General features: G+C 34.4%; 3 protein-coding genes across 3 annotated transcripts, besides 15 other annotated features; all 3 read right to left on the bottom strand.

Moving 5' to 3' along the window:
* Positions 1 to 160: 160 nt before the first annotated feature.
* On the bottom strand, positions 161 to 8466 carry TA05465 (uncharacterized protein; the record flags this gene model as incomplete). The annotated part of the gene is made up of 4 exons (XM_949773.1): positions 161 to 3543; positions 3641 to 5563; positions 5636 to 7750; positions 8103 to 8466. The coding sequence occupies 4 exons, from the start codon at positions 8464 to 8466 to the stop codon at positions 161 to 163; spliced, it is 7785 nt and encodes a 2594-aa protein (XP_954866.1).
* Positions 281 to 334: a sequence feature (3 probable transmembrane helices predicted for TA05465 by TMHMM2.0 at aa 144-166, 229-251 and 2538-2555).
* Positions 7362 to 7430: a sequence feature (3 probable transmembrane helices predicted for TA05465 by TMHMM2.0 at aa 144-166, 229-251 and 2538-2555).
* Positions 7617 to 7685: a sequence feature (3 probable transmembrane helices predicted for TA05465 by TMHMM2.0 at aa 144-166, 229-251 and 2538-2555).
* A 152-nt stretch (positions 8467 to 8618) lies between the features above and the next one.
* Positions 8619 to 9246, bottom strand: TA05460 (uncharacterized protein; the record flags this gene model as incomplete). The annotated part of the gene is made up of 4 exons (XM_949772.1): positions 8619 to 8662; positions 8722 to 8820; positions 8931 to 9060; positions 9091 to 9246. 4 exons carry the CDS (start codon positions 9244 to 9246, stop codon positions 8619 to 8621), a joined length of 429 nt encoding a protein of 142 aa, XP_954865.1.
* A 134-nt stretch (positions 9247 to 9380) lies between these two features.
* TA05455 (ABC transporter, putative) lies at positions 9381 to 14923 on the bottom strand (the record flags this gene model as incomplete). Its single annotated transcript, XM_949771.1, has 9 exons — positions 9381 to 9444; positions 9476 to 10124; positions 10225 to 10540; positions 10607 to 11075; positions 11149 to 11252; positions 11336 to 11661; positions 11732 to 12748; positions 12844 to 14274; positions 14341 to 14923. The coding sequence occupies 9 exons, from the start codon at positions 14921 to 14923 to the stop codon at positions 9381 to 9383; spliced, it is 4959 nt and encodes a 1652-aa protein (XP_954864.1).
* Positions 11072 to 11075: a sequence feature (9 probable transmembrane helices predicted for TA05455 by TMHMM2.0 at aa 73-92, 156-178, 191-213, 358-380, 449-471, 974-996, 1028-1050, 1109-1126 and 1133-1155).
* Positions 11149 to 11213: a sequence feature (9 probable transmembrane helices predicted for TA05455 by TMHMM2.0 at aa 73-92, 156-178, 191-213, 358-380, 449-471, 974-996, 1028-1050, 1109-1126 and 1133-1155).
* Positions 11232 to 11252: a sequence feature (9 probable transmembrane helices predicted for TA05455 by TMHMM2.0 at aa 73-92, 156-178, 191-213, 358-380, 449-471, 974-996, 1028-1050, 1109-1126 and 1133-1155).
* Positions 11336 to 11368: a sequence feature (9 probable transmembrane helices predicted for TA05455 by TMHMM2.0 at aa 73-92, 156-178, 191-213, 358-380, 449-471, 974-996, 1028-1050, 1109-1126 and 1133-1155).
* Positions 11543 to 11611: a sequence feature (9 probable transmembrane helices predicted for TA05455 by TMHMM2.0 at aa 73-92, 156-178, 191-213, 358-380, 449-471, 974-996, 1028-1050, 1109-1126 and 1133-1155).
* Positions 11775 to 11843: a sequence feature (9 probable transmembrane helices predicted for TA05455 by TMHMM2.0 at aa 73-92, 156-178, 191-213, 358-380, 449-471, 974-996, 1028-1050, 1109-1126 and 1133-1155).
* Positions 13445 to 13513: a sequence feature (9 probable transmembrane helices predicted for TA05455 by TMHMM2.0 at aa 73-92, 156-178, 191-213, 358-380, 449-471, 974-996, 1028-1050, 1109-1126 and 1133-1155).
* Positions 13718 to 13786: a sequence feature (9 probable transmembrane helices predicted for TA05455 by TMHMM2.0 at aa 73-92, 156-178, 191-213, 358-380, 449-471, 974-996, 1028-1050, 1109-1126 and 1133-1155).
* Positions 14219 to 14274: a sequence feature (9 probable transmembrane helices predicted for TA05455 by TMHMM2.0 at aa 73-92, 156-178, 191-213, 358-380, 449-471, 974-996, 1028-1050, 1109-1126 and 1133-1155).
* Positions 14341 to 14353: a sequence feature (9 probable transmembrane helices predicted for TA05455 by TMHMM2.0 at aa 73-92, 156-178, 191-213, 358-380, 449-471, 974-996, 1028-1050, 1109-1126 and 1133-1155).
* Positions 14390 to 14458: a sequence feature (9 probable transmembrane helices predicted for TA05455 by TMHMM2.0 at aa 73-92, 156-178, 191-213, 358-380, 449-471, 974-996, 1028-1050, 1109-1126 and 1133-1155).
* Positions 14648 to 14707: a sequence feature (9 probable transmembrane helices predicted for TA05455 by TMHMM2.0 at aa 73-92, 156-178, 191-213, 358-380, 449-471, 974-996, 1028-1050, 1109-1126 and 1133-1155).
* Positions 14924 to 15416: the final 493 nt, after the last annotated feature.

Genomic DNA, 15416 nt, shown 5'->3' with positions numbered 1-15416 from the left:
AATATTGTAAAATGAAAATTTTGATTGTTGTAAAATGAAAATCTTTAAATCTTTTGAATTGATAATCTCTAAATCTTGTAAAATGATAATCTCTAATTGTTTGATTGTTGTAAAATGAAAATCTTTAAATCTTTTGAATTGATAATCTCTAATTGTTTGATTATTGGTAACTTTTGTAATTGTAATTAGTTTGATAAAGGTGCTGAAAAGACTTTGGTAAGGTGCGATCGAGCTTTAGGGGTACCATTGGCTCATGGAACTGACTGTTTTTGATGGTGTTGTGGACGAATAAGATGAAGAGGACGATGGCCACAACCAAAGAAATGTGCAACAAATCAGAAAACTTCGCTCTATTGAGTATGTTTAGCTGAGTTAACTTCAATCCGCCAGTTGAAATTGAAGATAAGTCAGTATTGATCTTGATTTTGGCCACGATGTTGTCATTAGCGTCCAATACCATGAGGTAATCTCCGACTTGTTCATTTTCTAAATCTTGCTTGGATCTTTGAACCATATCAGGTGATGCATTGCAATAAACGATGAATGTTGTGAGTTGGCCAGATTTTTCGATGGTCTTTAGCAAAAACTGATCACTCGTAATGTGGAGTTTATAGGAAGAGTTGAGTGGATATGCATGAACCAAATTGTTGAGGTTATTTTCGTTGATTTCATTCAATATATTACCGTTTCCGTCGACAAACAAGATTATCTCTGGCAAATGTACCTCCAATTCTTGTTCAAACAACTTTACGTTATCTTTATGTGTTTCGTTAACAGGATTGAATATCGTTAGGGTTAGTTTATGTTTTCCTTTCAAAAGATCATTGGACATAGTCCTCAAATAATTCTTAAGAATGCTCCAATCTCTGTTATACGTATTAATTAACATCATGGTGTAACCCAATCTGTGTATTAAACTGGTATCACTCAATTCATTATGTTCACTTTCAGTATATGGTTTGTATGTTGGCTTTAGGTAAAATAATTTGTCCAGCATTTGGTTAGTGAACTTGTATTTAAGTTCATAGTTGTAATAGTCAACGTTTTTTGCGTTTCCCAGTACAACTTCTTCCTTATGATTGGTGGAATTTGGTAATAGTAAAATTGTCGAATCATTAACTTGTTTGAACTTGAAATTTGCTGAGTTGAATGGAACTGTACTGATTACAAACTGATCATTGGTTGAATTTTTAAATGTTTGTTTTCCAAGTGAATTTAATTTAAGAGCTGAGTCTCCAACAGCTCCAAATTCCTTGTTCCACATAGTGTCGTCTATACCGTATAAAGGACTACTGAACATCCTCATTAGGTCTTCCATATTCTCGTCTCGTCTTCGCCGTGTATAGTACTCATACAAGAGTGTATTAGCACTATGAAGTTGACTCAATGTTATCGGTGATTCCAATTTATATTTGAGTTGTAGTCTACATTGGCATCCTGTACAGTGGTATGAATCTCTGAGTGTGCTGACACTGAACAGTCTTACACTTTCTTTGCTACTACTTGTTCCGAATCTTGCTGTTGTGAATAGCATATTTAGTGTATCTGTAACCATGTTGAGGAATATTTTGTATGTTCCTCTATTACTACTCAATTTACTTTTAACTTTGGCTTCACTGTTCAATGTTTCTGTTAGGTTAATGTATGTCATTTCACTTTCTGTTCCGAATGTTGGTTTGAATGTCTTTATTGTGTACTTATTCTTTAGTAGTTTGCTGAATTCATGCGTGTTGACGTCTATGTTGGCTACCACTGTATTGATTGTTCTTCCTGCCAAGTACACTTCTCCTCCTTGAATTGCACTTACTTCACTTGTTCGATCTGTAACTGTGTTCTTCAAGTGGTATATTCTATTCAACCTTCCTTCTTTAGGTCTACTATTTGTTGTTTCTTCGCTTGCTGTGTTGAATAGGATTTCCATTGTGGTTTCTCCCGGGTTATTTGGTGTTAGTGTCAACAACTGTTTCTCCAGTTTGTATGTGAACACTGATTGGTCCTTGAATCTGACTGTGAACTTTGAATTCAATGGCATTCTCAATTTACTTCTATTCGCGTACAAATTAACTTTGAACTTTAGTTTACTATCGTTACTATTCATGATATTACTATCATTACTATTCATGTTTTCTTGTTCTAATTCATTATTATTTCTTCTATTTTCTGATGTTTCTTTCGTTTTAACTGTTGATAGTGAGAAGTGTGTCGGTCTTAGTAGGTTTAGATTATACACGTTAGATTCTGTTGTGATCATTACGCTTCCTTCAGATGTGACTTTGTAGAGGTTATTTCCCAGATGTTTGAGCTTATTTTCTGGGTAACTTCTGAAGCTTTTGCTTATTTCATACACTCCTCCATAGCATAGGCTTTCTTCCATATCCACACTTGCACATTTGTAATCAGATTCTTCAACTTCTTCTGTATCTTGGTCTCCGAATAGTGTTTCTACTTGTTTGACTTTGAATTCGACTTTCTTAGACTGCACTACTGAGTTATTATACTTTAGCATCACTTCCAACTCACAATCTTCTGTAACTAATAGCTGTAGATTATTTCTATTACTTTCTTCTTCCACTTGTGTGGTATTCATTGGGTCATTTAGCAGTTTACATGTGTTTGTGAACCTGTAGTGGAATCTCAAGCTAGGGTTGCTCAAGTACAGTGGCGTGAACAAGTTATCTTTGTCGTCAAACACTAGCACGTTCAGGTTATGCACCGAGTTTCTATCAACTGTGTATTCCGACTTATTTTCTTCAGAACCACTCGACTCTGACTCACTTGAACTTGACAAACTCAAGACCATCCTTGTAGGCTTTGAAACATTCGTTGTCATCTGGTGTTTCAGTCTTGTTAGTTCATTTTCTGCGTACATTACTTCCACATTATGCTTATATGTTCCAAGGTTATCAAACTGTAGTGAATTCTTTCTTTCCTTCCCTGTATCTCTTCCTTGGTGTTGTCCACTTGTACATGTTGTCTTCACTATCAAGTTTCCATTGCTGATGATATTCTCAAATGAGACGTCGAATTTAGTTCCTGGTAGGATTGTCAGCATTTCGAAGCTCAGCACTGGCTTATTTGACACTTTGAACTTGAATGGCACTTTCAGATTTCCTTCCAAATCTCTTACCAAGAGTGTACTTGTTCCCAACTCTGCTGTCTTCAACAACACTTCTTCATCTCCTCTTACCATCAATTCATTTCTCAATTGTTGCTCAACTCTACTTCTTAATTCTTTATTTTCAACTTTCATTAAAATATTATCATCTAGTAACTGAAATGATAGCATTGTTGTCTTAGGTGATAGTTTTCTATTATTGTAATAACACTCTAGACTCAGTTTATACTTTTCATCCAAAAACAACAGCTGTTCTTGTTCCTTCATTAGTTTCAATTTCGGATACTTTTGATTACTTCCTACTGGCAGAACCGGGCTAATATACATTTTAAGGTTGTTTGGTCTTCTCAGATGTATGTTTATCTTTAGGGCATCACACCATAGCATATCATCATCTTTGATTCCAAGCACTACATCTTCCAGTTCATCTACAAATTAGTAAACGTGTAATACTCAAATTTTGTAACTATTTGTATAATTATTATATGTTTTATATATCTTTAAGTGTTTTAAATCGAAAAATACCTGATGAGAATGTTAGGAATCTTCCACTGCCTCTCAACTTATCATTGTCAAACAGGTTAACAACCATGTGCGTATCTTTAACTGAAACTGGCAACAATTCATCCCCCAAAGTATCTTCAAAGTTTAAGTTACGTCTAGAATCTTCAGTTTCAAATGAATACACTTTGGAGAACGAGAATTTGACGTTGGGTGTATGTGTCGTAAGTGAATAGTTTTGTGATCCTCCATATACGTATAATCTGTATTCGAATTTATTGTTATACATCACATCCAGCTCATTATATTGTTGTTCACTCTTATTTGAGTCAACTAGTATTAATGATGGATTTGACACTGTATTTAAATGTAATGTATCCTGGAAGACGTACGTTTTATTCTTCTTATCCCACTGATTATTTTTCAAGGTGTTCAGCAATTGCTGGTTGAACTTTTTATATTTATGCACTTTATTGAATGTTTCAGAGTAGTTTTCAGGGTAATTTTCATACCTGTAAACTCCAACCAATTTCATCTCGCTTCCTCTATAGAAATCATTCAACTTAAACACCATCATTCCTTCCTCCTTGCCCAACTCTTCAGGGCTTGAAGTGGACAAATCTTGGTATTGTGACTTGGATAATTCTTCATATTGGGAATTAGTTGTTTCTTGACTATTTTGCGTGTATAAGTTGAAGTATGGTCTATACAATTTGGACGGCAACAGTATGTTATTATTAGAATCGTACAACAGGTTAATGTACCTATTAACCTTATTCTTGTTAACTGTATATCTTCTTTCTACTTCCTTGTCCTTTTCTAAACCACTTTGTTGCTGTTCATAACTCGTTTGGACCAGCTCATACAAATCATTAGTCACCTTGTTTAGCGGATAAATTCGATTATACTTGGGCATACTACAGGTGATTTTATAGGTCTTTTTATAGTCTAATTGCTCAAATGACACTTCATCGGTTCCTTCATTCAAACAATAGACCATAAATCCATTCCCTGAGTCCTTATCACTTGGTGTTAATGTTTCTATATGTAACACACTATTCGTTTCATCACCACTTAACAATTTTGGCTTCGCATTTGGCACTCCATACTTATAATTTAACTCGAGCATGGCTCCAACTGGTATATTTGCCAGTACTTGTTCTTGTGAGTGCGGAGTCACAGTTGTTAAGTTAATTACTGGGAGTTGATACTTTTCGTTGACGTATAGAGTTGGGTCTCTATACACGTTTACCACCAACTCCTCGAACTTTACTCCTCCTTGCTCCTGCACCAAATCCAATGCTTTTGGAGTTTCTTTTAGCGACTTTATCAACTCCAGGTCAAGTCGGATTTTCGTGGTGTTACAGGCTAGCGTGTGGAAGTTAAGGAGCAACAGGCCTCCTAGCTCCTTCTCAACTCCTTTAAACTCCAGCACGCTCTTATCATAACTCAACATTCTTGGCATATTGTCTGGTAAATCTTCTTCAGACAACTTCTTTTCTCTATCATTAAACGGTATTAGGTAATTGGGTTTAGTCAGATAATTGAACGAATAGAGCATTGAATCTTCAGGGCCAAATTTGTCTTTAAACATAGGCTTAAATCCTTGTAAATCACCGAACAGACTTAATCTCAGTGAGAATGATTGGTTAAGTCTTACATTTACTTGGTTATGGAATTCTGAAACCGTTGCACCACTTGATACGTGGTGGAACTTTGAAGATTTAATTGTCGTTGATATCACTTGTAGAACAACTCCATTTTCCTCATTATTAGAATCAACAATCTTCAACTGGTATGTGCCCTTTTTGTTGCAGAGAAACTTGTTATTTTCCACGTGGCAGTTGTCTAATTCGTATCTATATCTTCCTGAGCCACCTTTTGGGTTAAGCTCAAACTCGTCTCCTACCAACACCACTAATGGTCTCTCAGAACATGGATAGCCGTCTGAATACATATTATTTTTTCATAATTATATAAATTAATTATATAAATTAACTATATAGACAACTAAGTTACCTTTAAGTTTAGTCTTATTTGCTTCAAAGCCTTGTAACTTAACTTGGTCTAGTACGCATATTTGATACTTATTTGAGAGCGTTTCTGGGTTTTCTGAATTTGGTAATCCATATGAGACACTATAGTATTGGCATCCTATTTTATTAGCCTTGAATATATAATAATTATTTTTCTGCTTCATCAACTTCAGTAACTCATTATCTTCACCTGTCGAGGTGGAATTAAATGAAAGTGCGTTGGCGTCAATGGCATCGAAAACATTCTTATTGTATGTTAACAGGTTTAGCTTGAACAAATAATGATTTCCTTCAAATAGGTTAATCACATCTCTTTCTTCCTGTTTATGCTGATAACATTCAGACAGTTCACTATCTGATTCTGAAATCGTATTTAGATAATCTTCATACTGACCATCGGTCAATTTTGCTTTTAAATCTTTCAATTGTAATAAATCCTTGTTCATCAGGCAATTGTTAAAACTGTTCAATGAGTTGTGCTTTATAACCACTGAGTGTGGCTTCATAACGTTAACATAGGTCTTCAACACTTGGTCTGTTCTTATGTCTTTACAGTATACTACACATTTGTATCCAACGTGGTCCGATAAAGTTTTTTCTTTGGATTCTGAGTGTAAGTGTACCTTTATAAAACCTTTGTTTAACGTTAATTTACTTTTATCTCCGTCTGTTGACCATTCGTAGTTTAGTAAATCTATTTCATTATTCCCGTTCGGGTACTGGTACAGGTATTCTGACGACGGGTACTTTAGTGTCAGCTGGAACGAGCTGTTATCTAGTAAATAAAGCTGTTCGTGCGATAGTACTACTGAGTCGTTTACCACAAACTCAACCGGTTGTGTTTCCACGTCGGCGTATTCGTCCAGGATGAGTCCGAATTTTAGGTTAGTTTTGCCGACCTTGACTCCTTTTAGCATCAAAACATCGGTAACCAGTGTTGTGTTTTCTGGCAAGTCGAGGTCGTTTGCCTTTGCTAGTACCGACGCTCTTTTTTCAGAGTGTAATTCTCCTTCGTTGTCCAAAATATCGAAGATTCTGGCGCCCGAAAAGTACAAATAAAATGGTAGGCCTTCTAGTGATGTAAATGTGTTTCCAACCTTGTCGAATCCCCTTAGTTTCAGGGTGAAGGTTTGGTTTTTTGAGATTTTGCGATACGCTGTTTCAACTGTTAGGTGTTCGAGTTTAGAGATTACCACTTCGGTTACACCGTGGAATCTGAAGTTTGGGTCGTATGCGAAAACGAACGTTCTGAGGTCAGAAACTGATTTCAGGGCTTCGATTTCAGATTCCGAGCCGGTATTTAATTTTTTTTCGATTTCATTTTTTATTTTTTTTTCGGTTTTTTCATTTTTTATTTTTTTTTCATTTTTTTCAGAATTGTATGTGTATTGTAAGATAAAGTTAGTGTCGGTTTTAAAATTGAGTGGAACTGTGTTAATAATAGCTGAGGGTAGGCAATTTTTAAGTTCATTTGGGGTGTTTGGGTCCAGTTCCCCGGATTCTTGTGAGGGCCTTGACTTTTGGTGAGTGAAGTTGTTTTTGTCAAAGGCGAGTAATTGAGGATCTTGGATCTTCCAAATTACACATAAAGTGGGCTCGATTTTTAACGTAAACTGGGTGTTTACCGTTATTGGTTGGTTAGTCCGCTTTGATGTGTAAACGGAGGTCCTAGGCAGTAAAACCTGCGATGGAACTTGCGAAAAATTGCAAAGAACGCTGAAAAGGTAAAAATAGGCGACAATAAAAATTTTTGATAACATTTTTGCGATGATATAAAACATAGATTCTGAATATTGTGTATATGGAGCTAGGCTATACAGGCTCCCCCCACTCGCAAAATGAAGCGTATTTAGGCGTGTAACTGGCTTAAAAACGAGATTACTGGACGGAAGATACCATAAAAACCTTAGGTGTATTTTTATAAATCGAGTGATAGTTGCAAACGAGGACCGAAAGCTGTACCGAAGACAATAGGACCCCGTATATACTACAATAATTATTAGATCTACGTGCATGCAGATATATATAAGGCTTCTAAGCATAGATAGTAAGCTATAGACGAATAGAGGTCCATACGCGTTGGAAGCAGTTGGATTGGCTAACTAATAGTTAAAATGTGTAGAATCTAGACCTAGATGTGTAAAAGGACTTACTTTTCGATGTAAAAAAGACCCAATGCCATTAGTACAGTAGTCATAAGACTATTAAATCTTAAAACCTGAGAGTATCCAAGGGATAGAAGAACCAAAACTGCGAAATACAAGGAAATTGAGATTTTGGTGATCTTCAGGTATATGACGCTTGACCTCGTAAAATCAACGTGCGATTTCATCAAATTACCAAAATATAGTACAAAAAATGTGTAAAATAGCATCAAGGACACCAATCCTAGGTAGCTTCTGAAGTTTTTGGCGTTTTCTGGAGAATCAATATGAGGCACCTTGACTTACCCGGTTTGTTAGAAGCATATACTATTAACGGCTTATCATTGCCGTCTTCGTCATATAAAGGGTCTAAAAAACTTATTAGAATTGGTTTAAAGTGATAATTAATTCGTATATATGTAAATAGTATTCCATGGGAATAAAAGGTGAATAGAGGCTTACCATCGTAATTTGTATTGGAAGATTCCTGAAGATTAATAGAATCCACAGGTAATCCGATATTAAATGAGGAGTTGGGATATACGATTTGTGTCGGAGTGCTCTTTTTTAGATTATCAAATTTATTCTCGTTAATTAGCGATAATGTATTCCGGTGCCATATTGCTGGCTTCCCTTCATCTAGATTTTCCAGGAGGAGTCGATCTCTCATGATTTATAAAAATACTGGATGAATAATATATAAAATTGTTATGTTGAATGGATCCCATGACCCCATCGAAGATTCCACACATTAATAGCATGAATAGATAGTAAATAAGATTATTTTATGGAAATGAACATTTATTCCTATTAAAATCCGTACTATTCTTCTCGATTGATTTTATTGGCCTCTGAATCCTCAACACCTATACATGCAATTTATTCTTTGAATTTATGCGAATGGTTATTTTTCATTATTCCTGACCTTCTTCCCCTTCTTTTAAATTATGTTGTTCAGTCTGAATTTTTCTCTTGAAATCTACCAAGAATTCACTGTTTTCGCCCGGATCCACCTTCCCCTCATCTAAACACATTTATTCATTCTATTTATTTATATTATTTAGCCTTCAAATTCATTTTTAAGTTATTAATCTTACTATTACTTTATAACTATAATTTAAATCAAAGTCTTACTCATTTGTTTATATAGCTTGGCCTTTTGTTCCATCCTCTTTCTCCTATCTCTGCGATTTATTGTAGATTCCTTCCTGTCGATTTTATTTCTTAGCTCCACTCCCGGATTACTTAGCTCGAAGAGATCAGTCTAAAATGTGTGAGTTAATCCAAGTGTTACCTTCTTATGTTTTCGTTTCTGTTCATGCTTCTCAATATCCTTCTGAATATGCCTTTTGATAATATTATTCAATGAAGCGATAGAGCCTTTTGGAACAGAAATTTCTTTGGGCTTTTTGGGGCCTAAAGTACTCTCAGTAAGCCACCCGTAACTCATTGATCAGAGCCCATGTATAAATTTAAAAAATTAAATTTAAACAACACATTTAATTAATAAATTTGTAAATTAATACTAGATTTGTAAAAATATGAACCACATTTAATTTATGTAAAATGATGAATTTAAAAATGTTAATTTTCTGGTTGGATTTCTCCAATCTTCCCACCTTCCAATAGTAGCACTCGGTTACATAGGCTAAAAATAAATTATAAAAATTAAGAGTTACCTGAGAGATTCGTGTTGGTGAGCCACTATTATGACAACGTTCTCCTTAAATAGCCTATTAATGATAACCGTTATTTGTTCCAGCTTGTGCTTATTGTTCTGCTCTACCGTGTAACATTCGTCAATTAAAATGAGCCTTAACTTGTGCCTGTTAAGGTAAAGCTTCAGTAAGGTCAGATACTGAAGATCAATATCTGAGACTGTAATGCATTTATTTTCCTTTTGCTTGGCAATTCTAATATCCAATGCCTGTTTTAAATTCTCAAAGGTATCTCCTCCAATGATCAACTCGTCGTTGACTTCACTTTCTGCATAATCTCCAAATTCGCTTTGCTCATCAAACGGCTTTGTATTATCTCCATCCTTCTTGTTCTTGCTTTCAAAATCACACCTCAATAGGTATCCGATAAACTTCGAAAAGTTGCACGTCTGGACTGCCTGGTAAATTTCCTCGTCTGCGTACTTGTTTTCTGAGTCAATGTACCTTCTAACCGTCCACCCTGGTAGTAGCGGAGGTATGTGAGGCAAAATTCCAACCAGGTCCTTCATCTGTTCGTTTGATAACTTCGATATGTCAACCCCGTCAATTCTTATACATCCTGAGTCCAACTTGATTAGTCCTGCTAGACTTTGTAATAAAGTGCTCTTGCCTAAAAATTATTTATTTCACTATATTTCTATTTTTTAATTCCATTTATTTGTGTTAATTGAATATTTTTTATCTATTTATATCAAGGTATTAAAAATTACCAGCTCCTGTTCTTCCGATTAATCCTACATGTTCGTTTTTTCCAGTTTTAAAGTTGATTTGGTTTAAGCAAATTTTGCTTTCGTACTTAACAACCACATTACTAACTGATAATCCCTCGGACATCGTATCTTCAATTTGATCAAGAGATGTTAGTCTCTGATTTGAGGGTGAGAGACACTCTGGCGAGATTGATACTCTCTTGTTAATGTTGTTAATCTTATTCCTAACTAAGGTTTTATTCACTTTACTCCTTCTCTTGAAAACGAATACCTTTTCTTCCGCTATATCATAATCCGGGTCCAATTTTGCTAGTTCCTACATTCACAAGTTATACCTCACATCAATAATATCTCAATAACTATAATAAATAGTGAAACGTACTTGTAAACGTTGTGATGCGCACATTTCAGTTTCTAGTTCAACTATTTTATTTAGCGTCGACTTCAATAGCTTCGCAAACTTATATGAATATGTTAGTGCCAGTCCGATGTTCCCATCGACCATCCCATTTTTCTTACTTTCACCAACCACATCACTATCACTTTGTACTTCTGCTATTTTTTGGATGTCTGTAGAGTTAAATTTAGAGTCCCCTATCAGCGGAATGAGCGGTTTTAGCAAGTTTATTACAATTAGTGGGTAGGTCAGTATTTTGAGCCTTATCATGGTCCAACTGGATGAGGCGTGGCAAAAGAACTTTGTGTTTTGGTGTATTTTCAGGTACTTTAGAAAGTTGTTCATGATGTAATTTTCGTTATTGAGGCACTTTATAACATAGGAGCCGGATATCACCTGCGAGAACTGGCTGCAGATATATCCTCTGGTTTCCAAACTGCTTCTCATATTGAATCTAAAAATTATTATTATCCTCAAAAATCCATCTAGTTTAAACTTTTGATTAATTAACTATAGATTGAACTTACATCGACATTGGTATGTACATTTTGAACACGCAGAAATATGATAACAGTATCAACAGCGGTATAAGGAGCACTGACCATGGGTTCAAGTAGCAAAGTGATGCAGCCTATAGTATTTTTACAATTTCGTATATTAATTTGAATTCATAAGTTGATGCAAACAATAACTATCTAATTTTCTATAACTCACAGTCAGAAATGTATATATGAATGATGACATGAAGTGTGAAAACCTTCTAAACACGCTGTAATCCACATAACTTTGGTCTGCACTAAGCCTGTTGTTTATGTTTCCTATTGGTATCTTGTTGAATATTACGATTGGACACTTCAATATTCCGTTGAGTGCGCTTGAGTAGACCTTGTGTGCTGCGCTAAGTGTTCCTTGAACTTCCAACAGTGACCTCCATAGGAAAAGGACAATTGTACAAGATGTCAAAAACGTGAATATGTACAAATAATTAAGCTTCATCAAATAACTACTCCTTTTCATCGTTATTAATTGACTTATTTTCCCTAAAACATTATTAATACCCTTTTTTCTTGGAGTTTTATAATGTATTTAATGATTATTTATTGTATTTACCACTCATTGCTTCAGTTTTAGATTTTGGTGGTGACCATTTTGATACTACAATATCGCTTCCTACGTTTAACATCATTGCTGTAAATGAGACTGAGACCACAAGTATGACTAGTCTCAGACCCACCTTCTTGAGGTACCATATGAAATTTTCCAGCTTCACTAGGCATATATTTTTGTTTCCGTCTGTAAATAGTTCGTTTGATCCAAAAAGCTTTTCTCTTTCATCCAATTCCTCATCTTTCTTTTTTTCCACTTCACTAACTTCTGGTTCTGTTTCACTTCTAGTCTCTGGTTCCTGGGATTCTTCTTCAAATTCACTCGATTTATGCTCTTTAGAACTTTTTCTTGAATAATCTCTCTCTAGCGGTAAGTTGTTTTCATCTAATTCGTCCTCTTCATTATTTTCAACCTCTAAAATCTCTTCGTGAGAATAGATTGAAATTGGCTGAATATGTTCTGTTGTCAAACTGTAGAATTTAAAATAATTGTTATACTTTGTGTCCTTTAATATTGGCAAAAAACTATCTTGTATTGTTATGATACATGTGAAATCATTTAATATCCCTTCCTTTCCAAACAGGTTATTGAATATTTTCGTTGCTATTTGTGGGTCCAGGACTGTAAAGATCTCGTCCAATATCACCAAATTCCCCGATTTATTTCTTTTTCCTCCATTGTTGTTCATGCCTACTGCTCCATTACTACTCATAGTTTTGAAATTATCCAGTTCTAAATTATTTGCATAAAGCGTGTACAATGTTCTTGCTAATGATATTCTAACTTTCTGTCCTGTTGACAGATTTTGTCCTCCTTCGTCTATGAATCTCATATCATTCATCTTCCAGTTAGCGAAATCGTGGCTGAGTTGGCAGATTTCGATGATTTTTTCATAAAGCTTTCTGTTATACTGGTTTCCAAACAATATTATTTCTCTGATTGTTCCCATCGGTATCCATGGGCTCTGACTCACTATTCCCGTACACATATTCTTATTAATGTAATGATTAAAGTATATCCCTAAACAATTATTAATCTATAATTATTTTTTATATAATCACATATTATTATTTATTTCAATTTATACTAATTGTATATGATTTATAACTAGATACCTTCAGTATGTTGTAATTCGTCTATTAGGCACATCCCGAATAAAAATTTTTCTGTAATGTTCGACCCTGAGATCACCACTTTGTCTCTTTGGCGTAGCTTGAAACTGATTCCGGTGAATATCTTCTTTTCTGCTCTGCAAAAGGTTGCATTTTTCATGTAAATCACATATTTTTCTTCTTCTGTATGTTCCTCTTCCTGTTTGGTAATTTGGAAATTTTCCTTATCGTCTGTAAAAAAGTCTCCATTTTCAAAGATATTATCACTTTCATCTATTATTGTGCTTCTTCCTGTCTCCACTTCTTCTTCGTATATTGTTTTGACCATTGTTGTCAGGTCCGGTGACTTTTTCGGCGTGCTTTCAAATGAAGGGGTTGGTGATGTAGAGTTAGGACTTGTTCCAGAACCTGTGAAATTGGTGTCAATATACGACTTTAACTGCTTTGAAAACAAAAAAGTCTCTATACGGACACACGATATTGTTGTTTCCAGATGATCACTCAGATCTGATGGCAGGTCCTTAAAGGGCTTAATAAAGTGGTTGAGGGTGTGAAGCAGTGGTATTGTGAATGCTGGGTCTAAATTCGCTACTCTTTCTCTGCTGGTTGAATATATCAAAAATACTGCCAGTCCTAGAATGTTTGGTAAACTTATTCCTAACCATGAGCCTATTGAACTGAGTATTGTTCTTTTCAGGCATAGTTGTAGTTCTATGATCCTACTCATTAGTACTGATTCCTTACATAGGTTTAACCATCTGAACATTTTGAAATTTGTCAGATTTTCTAGAATGATTAGGGTTTTTGAGATTCTATAATCTATTCTTGTTACATATCCCTTTACCAATTTTGCCGACTCCCACTCTGAGAGGACCATCAACACGCTCGAGATGATTATAAAACACACTGCTTTTATTGCTGTTGCTCCTACTTGGTAATAAAGCCAACATCCTATTATTAAAATTTTCAGTGGGATTGTAAGAAGGTCGATTAGCTTTAGAATTCCCCATGCAATTTCTGAAATATCAAACAGCGCCAAATTCAACAGGCTTATTTCCTCCTCATCGAATCTTACATTTTTCGGTCTTTTGGTGCTATTAGACGTTTTTTTACTCTTCTTGTTAATTTTTTCCAGGTTGAAATTTGCTTGGCTATCCATTATTCCACTACTTTTATGATGGTATCTAGGGATCGCTGATATGTTAAAGCTATTATTTGGGTCCATTGATATGATGAACGATTCAGATTTATATTCATATTTGTGTGGTCCATTTTCTACGCTAAAATGGTTTTTAGACAATATTCTACTGAACAAGAACGAAAATAGTAGATTTTCTATTCTCAACACTAATCTTCGGTAATAAAAATAATGATGTCCATCCGTGACTATATCTACCAAATTCACTATCAACACCAATAAGACCAGCGCAAAATCTAAAAACAATTATCAATTACTATTTCATAAATATTTTATATATATTTTATAAATAATGGAATTACATCTGAATAGCTCTTTCACTGTTGTTGGCATTTTTTGTTTCATCACGTGGCTTAGTAGATACGAGTTGAACACTTCGAATATGTCATTAAAAATTGAGAAACAAAATATGAATATGAAACTGTTACTAAATACCTTTAGCACGCACAATCTACTTCTTCCTACCAATTTAACTAATTTGTTACACTTTTCATAATCTCTATACTTATCTAAACAGCTTCCGAACTCTGCTGTCGCGTATTGATCAAAATCTGAATCCGGTATATCTGGGAAATCTTCGTGTTTTAGTTTTCCTTTACTTGCCAGCTTTATCCAATCTGTCATCCATGAGAAGAAGAAGAAACTGATTCCTGTACTTTGGCTGTAGTTTCTATACTTTTTCTTCTTTTTAGATCCTTTCTTTTCTCTTTCTTCTTTCACTTCTGTGGTATCATCTGGTAAGGGTTCAGATCCTTTTTCTGAATCTTCATATTCAGATTTAAGTTCTGAATCGAAACTATAAAGATCATCAAACTCCACATCTTTCCCAGATTCGTACCAATTACTAGAATCTGTATTATTTTCCACTCGGGTATCTTTATTCATTGTTTCATACTCTGGTAAAAAGTTTTGCGATTACAGATTTTGTCTAACTTATAAGCTATAATATTGTTCCTTTTGGTTGGTTTCCATTCTCTATTATATGGAGATTTCGGATATTTTAACTGCAATCTGTTATATTTTTCTGTTTTCTATTAACAAATATTAAAATAATTCAAAATATCTATTCTCAGAAGCAACGTTATTATTTTGTTTACATTTATTTTAATTTACATTTAACTTATTCATTATTGAATATAACTTAGACATTAAGAAGATTCCGAAAACTTTACGAATTTACACAGATCTATAAATATTATCATTATCTGTTATGTTTTTTTATGTAGCCAATTATGTTACAACATCACATTTTTTGATGTCGTCGCTACCCATTAAAATTATTTATAATATTATTTTATCTGTTAGATCCGACCATAAATTTGTGAATTATTATATTTTTAAATATTAAAAATTTTTAAATCAAGAAAACTTAAAACTT

The sequence above is a fragment of the Theileria annulata genome, chromosome 3 (genome assembly GCF_000003225.4).
Source record: "Theileria annulata chromosome 3, complete sequence, *** SEQUENCING IN PROGRESS ***".
In the NCBI taxonomy this organism is placed as follows: Eukaryota; Apicomplexa; class Aconoidasida; order Piroplasmida; family Theileriidae; genus Theileria; species Theileria annulata.
Note: the sequence above shows the minus strand (reverse complement) of the source record. Positions and strands in the feature narration are given on the sequence as shown.